Genomic DNA, 20,032 nt, shown 5'->3' on the forward strand with positions numbered 1-20,032 from the left:
CTGGCAGGAAAGAAGGAAGGGAGGGACGTCCTCACTGCTGAAATGCAGGAGAGCACAATCAGCTAGCAGCAGGCAGAACACGGAAAGAACCTGTGATCAAATAGGATTCGGAATCCCAAAGTCCATATCCTTTGCCTAGAGGAGCACAACTTGTAGCTGGCATATTGAAGATCCTGAGAAGGTCTGCAATAAAAAGAACTTATTTAACCATATTCATTTTGGCATCTCCCAAACTTATTTCATTCTGATGCTTTTAAAAATGTTTATTAATATTTTGCAGGACATCACAGTTCCAAAAAAACACAGACTGGGACATATTGACCAAAAAAAAAAAAAAAATCTTGACTCCAGAAGCCTGGAAAGCTAACACCACAGAGATTCCTACCTCTGGAATCTTCCCCAAGCCACAATCGCGGGTCTGGATGGCTTTGACTGCCAAGCAGACTTTCCCGGGCTGTGGGTTTTGGAATCGCTGGTGCCCGAATCCTTGTGATCAGCAGCGGGCAGCAGAAAAAGCCAGCAACATGTGGCGGGAGCTGCTGCAGACAAGGGGGCGGACGCAGAAGGCAGAGAGCCTGGCCGTGCAGATCTGGTTGAAAACAAAATTTCTAGGTCCAGAGGTGCAACTGAAAGCCATTGCTTTTCTTTTTAGAAAGCAGACGCCGAGAGAAACACGCAAGCTCCAGACCCTCCGCCAGGAGACTCGAGTCAGAATTCCTACTTTTCTAGGGAGGAGGGTGTGCCGGCCCTGTGACGTGAAGTCCCTGAGGAATTCTGGGTCCTCGGTCTTGGTCGAAGGCAGTGTAGTCGTGTCCTAGGGCCACCGTAACAAGTCACCACACGCTTGGTGGCTGAAAGCAGAATTGTGTTTTCTCACAGTTCTGGAGGCTCCCTGGCTTCTGGTGGCTTCCGGCACTCCTTGGTGTCCCTCCACTGGCAGCTGCGTCTGTCCAGTCTCTTCCCAGGGCCATCGTCTCTGTCTCTGTGTTTCTGTGTCCTCTCCTCTCCCCCCCTCCTCTCCCCTCCCAGAGACACCAGTCATGGAGTGATGATCTAATCACCAAGGACTACAAAGTCCTGTTCCCAAAAAAGGATACATTCTGAGGTTCCAGGTAGGCATGAATTTTGGGAGACACCATTGAGCCTCTGCAGGAGGGCTGGCGGTCCCACCAGCAGGCTGTGTGTGTGGCTCGGGCGCGGGAGGATGGCCGCAGGCTCTCTCTCTGCTGGGATCCATTGGGTTCAATCAGTCTGAAGGTCTGGGAGTCCAGGGGCCGGCTGCCCATGCTCCAGGCATGGCAACTACTTTGCAAAGAGCCACGGGCCGCTCACCTCCCAAACGTGGCCCCTCCATTTCCCTCCATCCCAACCGCTCTATTACAATCGAGTTAGCACAGGGGCGCCTGGGGGGGCTCAGTCGGTTAAGCGTCTGACTCTTGGTTTCGGCTCAGGTCATATCTTACAGATCGTGTGATCGAGTCCCGTGTGGGGCTCCGTGCTAACGGTGTGGGGACTGCTTGGGATTCTCTCTCCCTCCCTCTGTCTCTCTGCCCCTCCCTGGCTCGCACTGTCTCTGCCGGGTTTGCTAACTGAACCCAGCCTGACCCCGGATGAGGAGTGCGTACAGGATTCCGGCTCAGCTGCGGATGGAACCCTCTAAGATCCCCTCATTCACTCGGCTGGCCCAGCGCATGCAGTGCAGCCTGAGGCAGCAGACAGGCCTGTGTCTTACATCCCAGCTCTGTCGCTCACTAGTCGGGTCACCAAACTGTCCCATTCTGCACCATGCTGGCTTTAGCATCCAAAATCCAGTGTCTCAGAAAATTCCCCACTGGGGAACAGTCCAAGACAGAGGGCCACCCCAGTTGTCCTCAACATCTCTGATTCGTAGTTTGCCCTTCCGTGAAATGGGACGAGACTGTCTACCGTGAAGCCGTAGACTCGGACGGAGCATGGCTTGGCTCGCGCGTGCAGGTGGGAACTTGGCTTCCGGAAGCTGAGAGGCAGGGGCTCCCGGGAAGGCGTTCATTCTCCAAAGCCGACCCACCAGGGCTGCCCAGACATTTACCATCCCTGACCCACGTGACCCAATAACGAGACCCAACATTTGCCGTGCCGAGCTCTGTGCCAACAAGGGAAGTGCTGTCACGGTGCTCACTGCGCTGATGATGAAACTGAGGCATGGGAAGGCTAGATTAACGTGTTTAGGGGTCACACGACTGGCTAATGGCAGAGCTGGGATTCAGAGCTGGGGTGGGCTTGGGGGCGAGTGGGCCGGGTGCTGCCGAGAGGGGGCAGGGCAGACCCAGGTGGCAGGTGACAGAGTTCAGGCCGTCCCCCTGTTCCTGTAGAAACTGAAATATTGGCTTTTCAGGACAGAGGTGGCCTCTTGGTACCTACAGATTTCAGAAAATACAAAACAATGACACATCATTTTCCTTTCTCGAAAGCGCTTCTGTTTTGTATTCATTGACCAGAGGATGTCGTCAGACTAAACACTCCAGTTAGTCAGTTTTCAGGGAATTGCGTTTAATTAAAACACCATGTGCATTTGCTAAAGGACATGAAATGTGATGAGAAAAAGGAGCCCTGCTGCATGTGCCGGGAAACAGGGAAAGTTCCGGAATGTGATTACTCCACACCTGCCGGTAACCCTTCTAGAACACTCTGCAGAGTCTAGGGGGCTGCCCGAGGACACGGTCAGGTGGGGAGGCTCTGGAAGGCTGCCCTGAGCCCTCCTGGGGCCCACGGCTCCACAGCCGGGTAGGGCTGCGTCCTCCCTGGGCCAGACCCTTCCTTGGGGACCTAAGTGTGTGTCTGTCCCCCCATCACATGGGCTGTCTCCGCCTGGCACCAGCTTGGACTTCAATGCAGTCCCCTCTCTGGCTTTTCCCAAAAAGCCAGTCACATGGAGCATCCAGTGGATTTCCTAATTTTAGATTCGTGAGGTCATGGGGTCAGGGCCGATTGCACAGGCTGTGGCATTTCTGAGAAAAAGCTGTTTCATGTGTCTTCTCCCAGGGCAGCTGGATGACGTCACAGGCAGGGTGACATGGGCCTGTGGTCACTAGACAAAGGCAGGGTGAGTGGGCCTGCGGTGCCCAGCAGCACGTGAGAGTGATATGGAGTGACATCTGTCAGCAGCCCACGGCTTGGCCCTGCCCCGAGGCAGGGACTGCTGGAAATGAGCCCTCCAGACCAACTTCCTGTTGCTGCCGTGATGGAAGAGCAGCTCCTGGGCTCATCCCCTCAGGCGTTCGGAACTTCCTGTCCCCCTTGCGGGCTCGCTGGGCACTTGGGCCAGGAAGCCTCTGCATCTGTCCTCTCTGGGATGACGGATGTGGGGCCCCAGCATACTGTCATGCTCATTAAAGGCTCACTCACCTGAGAAAGAGTGTCGGAGTGAGCGCTTGGAGAAGGGGCAGAATCCCGACAAGGGGTGGCAGTCCCCCGCTCCTGGGCCCTGCTCCTCTGCCTGGTTTCGTCTGGAGGACAGGGCAGGCCAGTCCCGGTCCTGAGTGCCTCGTGCCCAGGAAGGGGGGCAGGGCTCCTACTCAGATGGGCAGAGGCAGATCGCAGACCTCACATGGCCCCTCCTGGTCTGAGGCCCTACGACCCCGGCATGCGGTGCCACTAAGCACAGGATCCTGAGTAGGGGACACAGGGCAGGCACCCAAAGAGCCCCTTAGACAGGGAGGAGAAGACACACGCTGTCAGCTCCTGCTAGGACGAAGGAGCACCTCCTTTTCCTCTACCTCCCTGCCAGGCCCCCTGTATTATGCATCCATTCATTCAACATTTATTTATCAATGGTTCTCTATGTGCTAGACCCTCTTCTGGGATCTAGGGACTCAGGAAAGAACAAGAGTAACCCAGCCTTGCCCTCATTGAGCCTGCAATCCAGTGAGCAAGCCGGGTCAAACGCACACAATGCTGGGGTTTCTGGAGATAAATGAAGCAGGTTAGGGAATAGAGAGAGATGGGGTGCTAGTTACAGGACCTGGCTCAGGGTCGGCCTTTCTCATAATGAGGTGATTTGAGTAGAGAGAGGAAGGAGGAGACAGAGAGCCATGCAAATGCCTGGGGAAGACAGCTCTGGGCCAAGGGCACAGCAACCACAAAGGCACAAAAGTGATGAGGTGGGGCCATGATTCCCGATTGGCACGGTCAAGGTCAGAGATGTGGACAGAGAGGTAGGAAGCCAGGGGCTAGATCAGGCAGCGCCTTTTAGAGTCAGGCCCTGGTAAGGACTTTGGATTTCACCCCAAGGGTAGCGGAAGCCCCTGGAGAGATGTGGCCAGGGCTGTAAATGCTGAGAATACGTGTCCAGAAGGTCACTAGCTGCTTTGTGAACAGAAAGCGGGGCTACCGGTGAAGCAGGGAGCCGGCAAGGCTGCTGAGTCCCCCGCCTCCACACCTGAACTTCCTTCTCACGTGCAGTTGGCTGGGTCCCACTACCGCGGTCTGAGGACCCCAGCAGGCTCAGGAGGTCCTGCCCCTTCCTCCTGGCCCGTCTTTCCCTCTGTCCCTGGCTAGTGATGCCCACAGCGCTCCCTGGGCCCCGACTCCGCCCATCCAGCCTGGGGGACCCGTTCCAGCACTCCTGAAAAATGGAACCAGCTGCTTGTGCTGGTTCCAGGGCCATTTTCACGACCACACCTTTTCCTGTGCTGTTTTATGTGCCTGGGCACTCCCGGCTCGTGCTTGCTGGTCCTAATTCTGCCCACCGTTCAGGGCCGTGCTGATACCACCTCATGGGAGCTTCCAGGGAGTCGGCCTGCTCCCCGTCACCCCTGGGTCCTCTGCACCCGCAGCGCACCGCCCCTGCTCTGTCTTCCGTTGCGGCATCGTGCCCTTTCATGGTCACTCCCCGTGGATTCTGTCCAGCCCCTCCCTGGTGAGGGTGAACTTGCCCTGCTGCCCAGTGCTGCCCTTCACCTCTCTGCCCCCTCCAGCCCAGCCTACCTAGTTTTCCAGAAGTATCCGGTGGTGGCTGTGCCAGTACTCAGAGGGTGGCGGTTCCCATGGGGAGGGACAGGGCAGGGGCAGCAACAGAGGATGGGGACGTAGGAAGAGGCTTTGGAGTCTCAGGCAGACCTGTTGCGTGTGGATTTTCACAACTGCTAGAAGCTGGCAGAGGTTTCTAGAGACACCTCAAGAGACAGAAGGCAACCCAGCAGGTGCCACATGAAGTTCTTTCCACGAGTTTTCCACAACGCCAGAGTGGGTAAAGGCAGAGCTAAGTCAGGAATCCAGCCTTCCTTCTTTCCGTCTGAATCCCAGCTCCCGCCCAGGCAGCGGGGCTCCGGACGGTGAGGGAAAGCGAGCCACGCCATCCATCCTCAGCGAGGTCAGGCAGCTACACGGCAGAACACGCTGTCCCAAGCTCCACTCCCCCCTTTGCCCCCACATTCAGGTGCTGGGCACGATCACCGAGTGGGTTCAGAGGCAAAGAGGTTCGGCGGAGTTCCTCTGCCGGCCAGAGTGTGGCTCCAGCAGGCCCTCTGAAACGTGTCGGTATTTCTCAAAGCACAAACTTAGATTCTTACCATCACCTGAACTAACCTACTTTGGAGTCTTGCTAGGACATTACCCTCTGGGACGGCTTCCTAGCTGCTTGACAGGACACAGTCCATTGTCCTTGACCTGCTCTTGGCAAAGACCGGCCACTTAAGACGAGGAAGGGCCTGTTGTTCGATTAAATTCCCCACTGACACACACGCTGGAAGACCGCTAGGAAGCAAACGATCTGTAGAACTGAATGTTGTTGTTGGACAGGTAGTTACCAAGAAAGCTCCCCGTCATTCCCCACAAATCAGCCTGAGAAATCTCATTTCTTGGGCCTCCCTCCCTTCCATAACGTGTCTGTGCAAATTCCGATTTGCCGATTCCCTCCTGAGCTTTTCCACTTGATTATATTGCAGACTCGTCCATTTTCCACTTCTGGTTACTGTCCCACTTCCCGGTTCGTCCACGTGGATGGCAAGCCCTAGCCATCAGTCACTGCGACTCCCCTGACCCAGGACGATCTTCATAAATGTGTGCACCCTATGAATTCACATCAGCAACAGCAGTACCTACCACTGGCTTAGGACAGAGTATGTTTCATCTTCTACCCTGCCTCAAGTATTCTGGCTAAAAAATGATGGTGAATGTCAAAAGACTAGAGTGAAGTGAGGGTCTTCCTAGGGAAGGACACGTTGGGAGGTATCTGGAGTAAAACTGCGATTTGCTTTGAAATGCTGATAGGTCAGGGCGCCTGGGTGGCTCAGTCAGTTAAGCGGCCTACTTCGGCTCAGGTCATGATCTCGCAGATCGTAAGTTCGAGCCCTGCATTGGGCTCTGTGCTGATAGCTCAGAGCCTGGAGCCTGTTTCAGATTCTGTGTCTCCTTCTCTCTGACCCTCCCCCATTCATGCTCTCTGTCTCAAAAATAAATAAACGTTAAAAAAAATTTTAAAAATAAAAATAAAAAAAAAATAAAATGCTGATAGGAAACGGCTCTTGGATTTAAACTTTTATATCTACAGATGCCTTTAGTCTCAGAATTGTCAGGAGTAAAACTAAGGTCACCCCAGGTGGTACATGTCGTATGTAGTTTCCCAGATCCACCACCATGGAGATCTGGGCCCGTAGAGGAGCCAGATGGGAGGGAGCCCAAACAGCTTTCTGTAAAGAGGTTGGTTCTCGTGCACCCGGTCACAGAAAAATCGCAAAGGGCTTCATACTGATCCGTGCCCAACAAGGCAGTAGGACACCTGAAATTTCATCACAAGGAAGCACTTGGGTCCTTGAGTAGGCATGGGCAAACTTTTGCCCATGAAGTGCCAGATATTTAAATATTTTAGGCTTTTCAGGCCATATGGTCTCTGTAGCATCTACCCAACTCCACTGAATGAAAACAGCCACAGACAACAGATGGGCAGGACTGTGTTCCGATAAAACTTTATTTACAAAGCAGGCAGTGAGCAGGCTGGTCTGCAGACCCCTAACCTAGAGGAACAGTTCCAGGGAGAGGCCCTTTCCGGATGACCCTGCCTCCTCCCCCAGCCTCCACCATCAGCCCACTTTCCTGCAGGGTTAAGAATACCGTTAACTGCAAAGAGAAAACTGACCTGAGCTACATTTTGAAGGTAGTGACTGAGGAAGGTCTTTTTGTCCGATCTTAATTCTCCACTATCAGTTGAAGCCCGTCTTTCTGAAGCAGTACATCACAGGGTTTTGAAGAGCCCTCTTCCCTAACTGCACTTGGCTGTGCTAAATATAAATATGGAAGCCAGGAAAGCTAAAAATCAACCCAAATTACCTGAAAAATGCAGAATGTCTTTCCTTCCCTGACATTTAGAACCGTTATCTTATCTGTCTGACTAGGTCTTTATTTCTCAATATCCCTTAAAAAAAAGAAGGGGGCTGCGATGGTGTTTATTTGGCCTTTTCAGGCAAGAGAGCCAAATGCTGAAGGTAAATGCTTCAAAGTGCCAGAAGGGACTCCTGTGAGAGCTTCAGAACCACTGGAAATCCTGAGTGAGACAAAAGTCAGGCTTTCATGGGGTTATTTTCAGTGGGTCCTGCATGGCTGAAAAGCAAACAAACCGAAGGACCCTCTAAGGACAGGAAAGACAGCGGACAATCTGCTCCCCAACGTGTCCTCCAGACCTGCCTGGCTACTTAGCTGCCAGCAGCTCTCAGAAGCGCGTTCCCAAGACTCAGCTTCTTCGCTCCCCTTCTTTTAAAACAGCAACACCTCGGGGACATCCGGGTGGCTCAGTCAGTTAAGCGGCCGACTTCAGCTCAGGTCATGATCTCACGGCTCGTGAGTTCGAGCCCCGCGTCAGGCTCTGTGTTGACAGGTCAGAGCCTGGAGCCTGCTTTGTTCGGATTCTGTGTCTCCCTCTCTCTCTGCCTCTCCTCCGTTCACGTTCTGTCTCTGTCTCTCTCTCAAAAGTAAACATTCAAACAAACAAACAGTAACACCTTCAAGGGTCCTCAATCTCAAGTGCCGTTTCATTTTACTGAGTTCTTTCACTCACAAACCGTCTGGAGTCCACCAAATCAGTTACAAGAATGTGACCCAGAGTCCTGCTGGCTGGAGGCCTCTCCCGGCCGTGCCTCTGCCCTGCAGGACCCCTTCTGCTGCACGGTGACAAGTTCGCGCCTCAGCCTGACGTGGGTCACGTACCGCCACTGAGGAGAACGAGCTATCACGGATGACCACAGAGCCCAGGAGTCCCCGAAACAGGACACTGTCCTCACGAGAGGTGGCGTCTCCGGGCAGTAACCAGCCGGGAGGGGAACTGGTTTCATACCAGCGTCTGTTCTGTGGATTTCTGACCAGGAACGGCAGTGAGGGACGGGAGGCTCGTACAGATGCCACTCCGGTGTCGATTTCAGAAGAGCGAAATGTCCTGCTACCACTTGCAAAGCAATGGACGTACCTGCACCAAGGCTGCGGGGAGGCCTACAGCATGCCACGGGCGGCAGAACATCAGCCACGGAGCAGGAAGAAGGGAAGGGTGAGCGGCAGGCAAGGGCTCTGCAGGGGCCAGCCGGGAGGCAGGGGTCACCCAGGGGCCTTCCTCCCGCCTCCGCCAGCCTGGCGGCCGAGGGAAGGGCCAAGGCCCAGACGGTGCTCCTGTGGGCACGGGAAAGGGAGGCGCCTGCAGCCCCGAAGCCACTGTTGCTCTCGTCCCAATTCCGGCTGCGGGTTTCATCCTGGGAAGCCTCCCTCGTAAGGCCCTAGTAACACCATGCTCCTGAAGATCCTTCGTGAAAAGATAAGCAGAAGTGCAGGCTGCCTATGAAGGTGATTCCTCCTCATCAGCTCTTGACCCTGAACACGCAGCAAAGGTGAGTGTAGCTAAGGGCCAGCTTCCAGCCCACAGGGTCACCAGGGAAAGGGGAGCCCAGGTTCTGTCTGGAATGGGACTTTCAGGTGGATCTTGACAGACCTGGTCTCCGTCTTGTGAGGAGTAACGACTGCCATTCTACCCAGCTGGACTGTGACAGACCTCGGGCCCTCGCCGTCCCTGATTAACGGGTTCTCCCCGCGCTGCTGTGCCTGGCCGTCCTCTCCTCCATCCCCACAGGCCGGCAGCGCCCCATTACTTAGTCACTGGCCTCGAATCCAAAGCATATTTAATTTTCAAAATGCCCCACTCTGGAGTACGACTTCTTATTTTTCCTCTTGGCTTAGTAAGGCCAGCATTCTTTTTCCCTTTAGCTAGCTGATGGCCGAATAAACACAATATATGGGGGCAATCATTTAACTAATAATATACAGAGAGTGGTGTTTGCCCATGGCCTTTAGGTATTCAGATGTAACCTGCCTACAGGACAAATGGATGGATCCTGTATTTCCTCTAGAACCTTCAGCCAAACTGCCAGTCTCAGAACAAGCATTCCTTTTGACAGGCCCGTCCTCCCCATGGATTCCAGTTCCTTGTCAGAGGGGCTCAGATTGACCTCTAAGGGCAGAGGCCATGATTCTATCTAAAAACCATATGCGGACATCCAGGAGGGATGACAGGAATGCCACCCCCTCTCCTCACCTCACCGAGAGCTGCACGCCGAGCCCTGCTCCCTCCGGAAATCAGAGCAGATCTGCCCAGGGGGCAAGGGCTTGGTCCAACCCTGCACCACACTCCCAGATTTCCTACTCCAGTTTCTCTGGACTCGGCCCGCAGCCTGGACTCTGCAGGGTAAGCATCTGGACTGACGCCCGAGAACCCAGCACAGCCCCTGGCCTCGTGCACCGCAGCTTGGGGAACACAAACGCCTGGCTGCAATCTCTTTTTTATTTATCATTTCTGTAAGTCACAGACAGCAATAATTTACAATTGTCACATCTCACGTATGTCAGTTATTGGACAAACACAAAGACAGAAAATTCAAGCACAGATACTTCAAAAAGGAGGTTAGTGTCATGCATCAGAGAAGGAGTTAAAATTCAAAATACCCAAGATTCCACATCCTAGAATAAAACATAAAGCTTAAAATTTCCCTGTGAGCCTATTAGCCTAAAATTACAAAATTTAGCAACTGCCTAAAGCAGAGAATCAACCGTTCTATGTTCTCAAGGTAAGAAACAAGGAATGCTTTGGTAAAGTCATCTTTACTGTTTAAATATTTCCGCTCTGTCCCTTGAATGACTGTGTATAAACACAGGCACAGCACATATTTGAGAATTAAGTCTCACAAACTTCTCTCACTATTAGATTTTCCAAACATCTTTACATTTAGTCAATGAGAAAAGCAATTCAGTCACTTGAATTTTAAGTTTAAAAAAATTAAAAGTATTTCCAGGGACTCTTAAGGCTGTCTCCAAAAGTATAAAATGTTATATACCCTTTCAAAATCTGAAGCGTTCGCATCTTTTACTGAGATCAACACGGGACGTGGAAGTGGCCCCTGACAACACACATGCTCATTTGCTGCTGTGCACGTGAGCAGCTCCCGGGGACCCTGGCAGGGACGGGGTCCTCCGCAGTCTGGATCGTGACCGTGAGCACGGCCAGACCAACCTCCTGCCCCGCCCTGCTTACGAGGTCAGGTTCCCCAGCACAGATGGACTTGTCACTCTTCAGTCCGTTCTAGCTTGGGGGATTCCAGCTCCTTCAGTAAATCGCTGCCAGCCGCTCCAGCTTTTGAAGCAAAAAGAACCGCTCCCTGTTTGAAACCGAGGTTCTTCAAACTTCGGGCATAATCTGCATATATAGCAGAGATGAGTTTCTGTAAACCACAGTTAAGGAAAAGAAGGGCAGAAAAGGCTGTGATTATATTCCACCAAGCTCCCATGGGCAGGAAAGAAAGACCAGCTCCGTGGGGGGCTGCTCAGAAGGGACGAGGGTGCCCTCGGGAGGGCGCAAGTGCAGACACCTGCCTGGGGGAGGCGAGGTCTGAGTACAAAGCTATTCCTTCTAAGGAAGATCCAGCTAAATCCTCCTAGACTCCCTCAAAGCCTAACGCAGCCAAAGACTAGAAAAAGAAAGGGAAGATGTAAGTGTACACCCTGTGGCATCTGAAAGGCCCAGAGGTGGGTGGTTTGGGGGCAGATCCAGCTTAGGAGAGAGGTTCTGATGATAAAGCCCGCCCTGAGGCAGGAGCTCTGGCTACCTGGGGCGGGGGGTGGGCGGGAGGAAGGGGGGCGTTCAGACAGCCCTGTTTCATTGCGCTCTGACATTCCAAATGGCCCCTTCCAACTAGAGCCAAGTTCACCAGTGCCTGGAGATAGGATAGTGAATAAGTTCAAGTTCAGTTTCATTGTCTGTAAAAAAAAACATACACTATATATACACAGAAGACCAAGTATCTGGCAGAAATGAGGCCACAATGTAGTAACTCAAGAGGAGGTGTGATGAGAGCAAGCAGGGCTCAGCCAACACGAGCTCAAGCCCAATCTTTTCAAAGAAAAACAAGTGACTCATGTGAGGTGAGAAGTCAAAGTTCCTGCTAATACGTGGGCCACCGTGACTTGCCTGCATGACGCACATCTCTGAAGTGCCATCATGGTATCATGGTTTCCCGTTAGACTGTCGCTTTGGGTAACAGTATCTTTTTTACCTATTCCAGAATATATATTCCCAGGTAAATATACACGTTTTATTCCACGGAGTGCACTCTTTTCAACAGCACTACTTTAAAGTAGCACCACGGCTCCTGGACTTGTCCTCAAGTATTTCCTTTAAGTTCAAACAAGCCTTCACAGAATGCGGAGTCCCGTCCCTTTCCAGTCCTTCCTGCCTCCCCGTCCATCTGACAGCTGATGCCAGCGACGCAGCCACCTTCTTCCTGACCCTTCCCTCCCATCCTCCCTCCTTCCTGACTTCGGTGGATCTGAGTACGGACCTTCGAGAAGCCCACTCAGCCACTTGCCTCCCCTTGGCATAATCCACCCAGTGAAGGATATCCGTGTCCTCGGTGACTTGGATCACACCATACTTGAGACAGGCTTCCACAAACAGGGCAGCTCTATCGAAGTATCTCATGCTGCTCAAGAGACCAAAGTGAGTTCAAGCTTTGGGATTTACGGCAGTTGGGGGCAGACCCACCCAAGGGTGTATTTCCGTACAAAGACTTGTTGTGCCCGTTCTCCCTGGAAACCTAAGTGCCAGTAGGTTATACTAGCACCTTCCAATCTCTGGCTCATAGAGGAAAGCAGGGGACAATACTCGTGTCCCCACCCCCAGGCTCTTTTTAATTAACATTTACAAAAACTGTGAAATAGTTGAAATACACACGAATCTACAGAGATAAGACAAGCATCCACATATCCACTGACCAGATTTAACAAGGAATTTTTGGCCATATTTGCCTCAGCCTCCCTTAATTTTAAATGTCCTGGAAGGGATACATATTATTTTCGGATATTATTTTGGGACATCTCCCACCCACAACGCTGACACCCTTCCTGCTGCTCTCTGGCCTTCATTTTAGTTACACTATTCAAAGCTGAATTCTCTGAAGACTTCTTTTGTATTGTTTTACTTTTTTTTTTTCGTTTTATTTATTTATTTTGAGAGAGAAAGCGCATGCATGAGTGGGTGGCGGCAGAGAGAAAGGAGAGACTGAATCCCAAGCAGGCTCCGCTCTGTCAGCACAAAGCCCGACTTGGGACTCGAACCCACGAATCGTGAGATCATGACCTGAGCTGAAATCAGGAGTTGGACGCTTAACGGACTGAGCCACCCAGGCGCCCCTTTTATGTTGTTTTTAAATACACGGTACCTGTTAGGTCTGGCTACTATACTGGCGGGAGCCCAGAGCTCCCAGGCCCACTGAAGACGGGTAAGCATGGACCGTTCCATTCCTGCAGGGGTTCATAAACCTAACCCGTAAGCTTCTCCTTTCACCCCGCACGGCGAGTGCTCCACCCACACCACAGAGCCTCAAAAGAGCACGAAGCAATCAGTCACCCCGACTCGCCACGAAGCACTCTGGGTGTACCTGTGAAGGGTCTCGGCCACGCTGGAGAAGCAGCCCAGGGAGAGGAGGACCAGGAGGGCCTTTGACTTCTGGTTGACTTGTGGAGAGCAAAGGTGGTCCACCCACCTCTTTAAAACATCGGCACACTCTTCGGAATTTAAACGGACCTGAGAAAGAGGCCCACATGAAAAACAAAGACATCCTGCGCTACGTAGAGAAAACTGTCACGTGATCAAAAGGGGATCTGTTTTAGGAAGCAAACGCGAGGCCCGGCTCTGCCAGCACGCTGCCCTGACGCTGCCGCTCGCCATCGACAGCGGTGGGAAGCCCAGCCTGAGGAGCGGAGGGCCCGGCAAGGCCCCGGGGCTGGGGGCTGGGCTCGCACCCGGCGGGGAAAGGGGCCAGCTGCTTTCGCTTAACTGCTACCACAGCGATCCATTTTTCATTAAGAAGCCACGGAATTCATCCTCCTAAATAGGAGCACGGGAGTTGCAAGAAAACATTCGCACAGCGGCTCTGCAGCCAAAAACCACTTCTAAATGACAAGGCCGAACTTTCTATCCCAAACGCTCAACGCACCTCCTGGGGTGACCTACTTTTGCAAGCCAGGCGGCCCGGTTCCACTCGCCGTAAGTCTGCAGGTAGCGGCAGGCGTCCGCGGCCTTGTCGATCAGGCAGAGCAGCTGCACGCCCTCTGGAAGACAGAACGGCAGCCGCCCCGGTGAGCCGGCGGCCCGTCCCCGACAAGCCACCACTGGACCTCATCTGGTCTCACGCATTTTATACCCACTGCAGACGTTCTTCACTCACATTTCAACGCAAAATGCTAACGGAGAGTTTTACAACGTTACCATGCGAGGATGGGGGGGCGGCCAGTGCCAACACAGTGCAGGAAGCAAACGGGGAGAGCGCGGGGCTCCCGCCCTCGCCTCCCCTGTGGCGGCTGGCCCGCTGTCCCGGGAAGCGTTAGCGGTGCCCCTTTCCCACCTAAGACGTGTTCCGGTTCAGATGATTACGTGACACGGTCATCGTATAAAGAGCTAGCGATCACTGCCTATTTTTCTCCAGCATATATCAAAAAGCAAAAACTGCCTTCAGAATCCAATGCTCTGCTGGAAACAGGCTGGATTTTCGGGAACTGACCACCACACCCCCACGGTGTGCCTTACCTGCCAACTTGCCGTTGGCAATCATGTTGGTCGCCACCAGCTTAATGGTGCTCTGGGAGGGGCCTGACGAGGTGACAGTTGTGACCAAGCAGGCTTTCAGTGAGTCACAGTAATAGTGCTGGTTGTCCGCACTTGTCTCCAATAGCAACTGCACAGCTCTGTCTGTCTAATGAGAGAAACCGTTCGTGTAACTATGAGACTGTTTTCTTCCAACAGCATCTTCCCGAATTTATAATCTGGAACACTAAAGTTTACAGCTTAAAGAAGACTTTTATTTTCAAAACTGGCTGGTCAATGCTGTGTTTATGCACAAAAACAACAAAGTCTCCCACTGCTTCTTTGAAATAAAGGCAAAACCACAGTCTGGCTTATGCAAATGCTCAAGAAACTGCTTACTTTAGCTTTGCATCTGTCAATTCTGAGACACAAAACCAGACCACACCCAAACAGTTAGGTCTCATCGGACATTTATAGAAGTCAACATTCCAAGCTGGTCAACTACAGATTTTTGCTTTCTCACAGGTTTTGTTGGTCTTATTTTGAAAGACAGCCTAAATTTACATGTATACTTTCAGAGGAATACTCTGATCTATCTACCCATTTGTGTGTGTGCGTGTGATCTAACGTAATACTCTGAAATACTAATCAAAGAGCAGCTCCTTGAAACACGAAAGAGTTATAAAAGTTGACGTACCTGACCCAAGAGAAGTAGCTGGTCTGTACATTTCCTTGTATGATCATAAGTTGACCGCTTTACTTCCTGGAGATTAACCCTTTCCAGCTGAAATTTCTAGAGTAGAAAAAAAAAAGAAAGAAAATTGAGCCTGGATTATAAGACTTGAATTAAATTTTACTATACTTAAAAAAATCATTTTATAAACCCTATTTTGACTTCTGACATTATTAGATAATCAACTTCATAGAAATCCAACCATTTAATAAGAATTTGATTAGGAAAATTGTTGACATGAATTCTCATTTGTGTGCAAGTTTGCCCATTTACAGAAACCGGGCGTCAGGTGCAGCTGGGTGAAAGCCCTCTGAAGTACTGAGTACCGAAGTACTCTACTGCAGTGAAAACATTATGAAACCACCTTTTTATACACAACACGGCAAATTCAAGTCAAGTGAAAGAAATATTTGTTATTTATAGAAAATAAAATGAGAGGAATTAAAAAGAGTCTTCTAAGTGAACAATTTTAAGAAAACAAAGGCTTAATAATAAAATTCTAATGTGTATTTAAAGACTCAGTAAGCATCTACGAGCTTTTCCAGGCTGGAGTCAGGCCTTTTTTAGGCAGGGGTGTCAACGGACACATTTCTGTTACACGATTTCAACTTAGCTGGCACGTTTCTCGAGTTCAAGATAGTCGCAAAGACATAAGTGGTCAAGATGAGGGCGTCACAGAGTTTCACATACGAAATGGAATACCTGGAAATAGGCATTTTCACAGAGGATGTCATAACATATATCCAGCGGGTTGTTCACTTTGTCCCGAGGGGCGGCCTCTCCAACGGCTGGGCTGCGCGGGGACGAGCTGTGCAGGTAGTGTGCGGCGACGGTCCAGAAGTGCAGCTCCGACTCGTCGCCGTACAGCCTGACAAGGGGGACACCGAAGCCGCGCTGAGCCCACACGGCAGACATGGGTGCGGCCAGGGGCTCCCCCAGTAGCCTGAGGAGCCAGGAGCCTGGCGCCGTCACGTGACAAACCATCCGGGACACCGGCCTGGGCCGGGCAGGGGGAAAGAGGAAGCAGCGCCGTGTCCAGCCCCGTCACTGGGCCTCCCACAATGCAGGTGCCTGAGCACACGGCCCCTCCGTGCCCCAACCTCCCGCTGTGCCGCGGGAAGATCGGCGCCGTGGTTCCGAAGCCTGGGCAATGGTTCACCCGGTTTGCCATAAGCACACGTTTTAATCTGGACCGGAGCTTCACATTAAAGAAATTCCTCTGGGAAAACTGGCTAAATAAGGTATGGAAATAGTTGCAATTTATTCTCTGGGGAGTGGACGGAAGGGTATTTTTGTGCAAGTGACAACTCTGTTGTACAGTGAGGAAGTTACAGGTTACTGCTTCTAAATACAGTTTTTCAGCGTATTTGAGGACATACCCTTTGTGCCTGATACTTTAAAACATGTATTTTTTAAAAATTTTTTAATGTTTTTTATTTATTTTTGAGAAAGAGAGACAGAGCGCGAGCAGGGGAGGGGCAGAGAGAGAGGGAGACACAGAATCTGAAAGCAGGCTCCAGGCTCCGAGCTGTCAGCACAGAGCCGGACACGGGGCTTGAACTCATGAACCACGAGATCATGACCTGAGCCAAAGCCGGACGCTTAACCGAGTGAGCCACCCAGGTGCCCCTAAAACATGTATTTTAAAAAGCTGTCCATAGGAGGCAATCTTTTCAGTAGAGAAGGCCTAGATCTCATGTTAAAAATGTAATTGTTTTTCCTATTTGTATTACTTGTTTCAAAGTTAATTGTAAATCAAATCTAAAGGATGAACTGATATGCCGTTTTAAAGTCTGAAAAGGTTTGGTCTTAAATAAAAACCCTTCATAAGACAAATGAGTTAATCTGAAATACTCTTGTCTCTTACACAGAGCGTTTCAGTGTTACCTTGAAACAAGCAGGCATCTCTGCAATAGAGTGAATTCCGGATCGAGCAAGAGTTTCTTTATGTCACTGCAAACAAAAATCCAGACAAAGGCAAGGCAAAATTTTTGAATCAAACAATAAAGGAGATAAATCACTATACTCTTGAAAGGGGAAATACACTCAGTATTGTTAATCTACTTAAAGTTTTGTTATTCCTTAAATTTTTTGTTCTTTTTGAACTAGGTAGTATGCCTAGAAGGAAGTTGCTTTGCCATGACACTGAAGTTACAAATGCTTTAGAAGGCACAGAGTGTGTCTAGGCTTAGAGAACTAGAACCTGTCAACCACCACAAGGGCGTGATCTCTGACTCTGGCTTACACCCTGGCAACAGGTCAACTCATGGTTTTGAAAACAAGAACAGATGTCTAACAATAGGAACAAGGTCACTGTTGATAAAATGATTTGCTAATCATCAGAAACAATATACACTTTAGGAAAGATACATTCAGAAACTGTTCCCAAAAAATACATAAGGAAAAAAAGCCAGGTTTTTGTAAGTTGGTTTTTCTAAAATAGCCATATATAGAATATTCATAAATCAGGGGAGGAAAAGAGGTTCTTTAAATCTTTTCTTGTCCACTGAAACACAAATGTTAACTTTTGGATGCAGAAAACAGTAATTACTTTGAATCTGGCGTCAATAAAACATGGTAAATTTATTACATGTGACAGATTCTAAGATTGCAAAAATGCATCATGTTTTACCAAGAACTCCTGGCGGACCCATACTTTTCCACTTCCTTTGCAATGTTATTCCCAATGCCAATTAGAGGGTACTTCTAAATGCCCTCCCTCCAGGGAGCACATTAGTTTCTCAGAGTTGTACACGCGCAGCACTGGACACAGAGAACTTATTTTAGAAAAGGCAGCTGCCACACAAGAACCACCCTGTGCGTGGCCTCTAGCACGAGGCTTCGCCGGGCACTGCAGGTGGAGGTGGGCGGAGCCACAGAGGTGCTCAAGCCACAGCCTCCACCCTGCCCTGACCTGAGACCACAGCAACCTGATGCTTATGGACTTGGCGAAGGTAGATGTTGTCCTTGTAACTATTGACTAGCTATGTTTCTGCAAAACAAAGATCCTCAAGGGAGATAAACCTCTGTGAACAGAACGGTCTCGCCTTGGGGCTACTAATATTTTCTAAACACAACTTACTTTAACTTCAAAAAGCCTAAATTATAATATTTTCCTTCTCCTAGTCTTATCTTTTCAAAAACGTAGCCGGAGTGCTTACTTTGACAATGAATTCAGCTGTTCTTGAAGGAGATTCTTTATTTCTTCATTTTCTGGATAATCACTGTACAGAAAAGATTGTGAGTCAGCTCATGCTCTTACACATGTAATACAACCATGTATTTCTTCACCAGAAAAAAAGTTGTGCCAATAAATACCCTTTGCAATAGCTGGTTTAAAAAGCTGGTTACAGACCAAACAGCAACTACTCAAGAACCTATCAACCACCTTTCGTGACTGCTTTTAGTTTTAGTTAAAACAAACAAACAAAAATGAGTAAAGAAAGTCTCATTGGCTTTCAAGAAACCAGAAAATTTATCAGTTGGCTCTAAAAACAATCATTTTAGATTCACGTTAATAAGGAACCTAGCAATGACTAAAGGAATTTGTTCTTTCTGCTCTGCAAAATGGACATTCATTTCTCCAAGGAGATACTTCTTGGAGAATAGATACCCATCACACTATTTTTTTTTTTTTTTTTTATTCCCCTAACCCCTGCCTACCTGTGCACTCGACATGGCAGAAGTCCAATAACACTCGCAGATTTAACTAATAACCATACTACTAGTCACCGTATGTTTTTGCAGTGAGGCAGGCGGGGACATTCATAAAACATACAATACCTCTGCAGTAAGCCCATTCTTGCTGCTTTTAAAATGGATTTGAAGCCTGGCTTCAAATTCCTCTTGGCCTAATTGGCCATCTTCACACTCATCATACATACCACATTCCACATTTGGACCACAACCAGAGAGCTGCTCGTGTACCCAGCCCCCCACACGCCCCCGGAGGGTGGGGACGAGAGGCACATCAGGGATTGTTTCAATGTGTCTGCCTCAGCTTGTCTTTACAGGCTCCCGCTGTACTGATTTTCAGGGTGCCCTTCAACCCCAAGAAAATTAAGAAAGGAAAACAGCAAGTGGTAAAAACTTACACATGAGAAATGTCCAGAGAATACTGTCCGTTCCACGGCTGGTGTAATAAGAAAGCTTTCAAGGCAAGAGAGGCCCTTGGAATAAGGAGATAGGGGCACCACACAGGCTCTAGACAAAAAAATAATAATAATAAAAATTAAAAATAAATAATAATTAATAAATAAAATAATAAAATTTCTTTCAATAAAATTTTGTAGTCCTGCGACGAAGCTTCAGCTACAGCAGTTTACAGAGAAGTCAACAGAGAACAAAGTAGAAATGTGGCAACTGAGAGAGTGTACTCAGTGTAATCACTGCTTAAAGACAAGCAGGCTAGGAGTGGGGAGATTCTCTTCATTCAAATGATTAATATCTCTTTTTCCCCTTTTTAAAAGGTAACTGTCCTTGTATGGTATGAAAACACTGATCTTAAGTGAATAAAAGATTCAATGTAACAAAACTCAACCGACATTAAGAAAGCTCATTATTTTGAAATACTAAAAACAGTACTTACTGGTGTCATCTGATACCATTTGCCATCTTTGCTCTTCTGAGACTATTAGACAACATGGCCCATCAACCTTGAGCCTGTCACTAAAAGCTACCTCTGATCAAAGGCATTTTCAGGTCTCACTTGTAAGAGCAGCCTTTGAACAGAAGGATCATCTTCCTAGACCACGGGCCCTAGCATCCCCTACGGGCAACAGTGGCTTACTTAGGACACAACAGAGATTTGCCTGTTGTTCAGCACGTTCTAGCCTAAAGAAGCAGAAGCCCCAGGGCCCGGTGTCTACGCAGCTGTGCGGCAGCTAACTTACACAGCCTGCTGGGTCGGACACTCGAGCAAATACAGTTCTTTGAACTTCATTTCAACTTTAATGAATTAACCTTAATTAATTTCAACTAACTTAAATTTAAAAACTAATACTTGATTCAGTCATCGGATAACTTTTAAATCTATTAGGAAGAAGATGAATAGCTTTGTGGCCACTTTTTCAGTTGTAAGTTTTATAGAATCTAAAAACAGCTTAAGTATTTCTGCTGAAAATTTGTCCTCTGAATTAAGATAAGTTCTAATGTAAAATACACACTGGATTTTGAAAACTGAGCACTCAAAAATGTGAAATATCTCATCAGTA

The 20,032-nt window shown here is 49.5% G+C and overlaps 1 protein-coding gene and 1 long non-coding RNA gene across 3 annotated transcripts in view; one reads left to right on the plus strand and one right to left on the minus strand.

Annotated features, from left to right (window-relative positions):
• Positions 1-1,198: 1,198 nt before the first annotated feature.
• Positions 1,199-3,392, plus strand: LOC132684823 (uncharacterized). Its single transcript, XR_009612811.3, has 2 exons — positions 1,199-2,763; positions 3,022-3,392. It is a non-coding gene; the product is annotated as an uncharacterized LOC132684823 (long non-coding RNA).
• Positions 3,393-9,772: 6,380 nt separating this feature from the next.
• The window catches only part of WDR11 (WD repeat domain 11), a 68,037-nt gene continuing 57,777 nt past the window's right edge, over positions 9,773-20,032 (minus strand). The window contains exons 20-29 of one of the 2 annotated variants that reach the window (XM_081790456.1): positions 18,914-19,022; positions 17,981-18,043; positions 16,707-16,772; positions 15,522-15,687; positions 14,784-14,879; positions 14,090-14,255; positions 13,517-13,614; positions 12,942-13,087; positions 11,904-11,984; positions 9,773-10,728 (exon numbers count right to left, since the gene is read on the minus strand). In XM_081790456.1, the coding sequence (XP_081646582.1) occupies positions 10,572-10,728; positions 11,904-11,984; positions 12,942-13,087; positions 13,517-13,614; positions 14,090-14,255; positions 14,784-14,879; positions 15,522-15,687; positions 16,707-16,772; positions 17,981-18,043; positions 18,914-19,022 (1,148 nt within the window). In that variant the 3' untranslated portion in view covers positions 9,773-10,571. Of the gene's footprint in view, positions 10,729-11,903; positions 11,985-12,941; positions 13,088-13,516; positions 13,615-14,089; positions 14,256-14,783; positions 14,880-15,521; positions 15,688-16,706; positions 16,773-17,980; positions 18,044-18,913; positions 19,023-20,032 lie in introns of those variants that run through there. The other variant, XR_009612812.3, reaches the window with a different exon arrangement.

The sequence above is a fragment of the Panthera onca genome, chromosome D2 (genome assembly GCF_046562875.1).
Source record: "Panthera onca isolate mPanOnc1 chromosome D2, mPanOnc1 haplotype 2, whole genome shotgun sequence".
In the NCBI taxonomy this organism is placed as follows: domain Eukaryota; kingdom Metazoa; phylum Chordata; class Mammalia; order Carnivora; family Felidae; genus Panthera; species Panthera onca.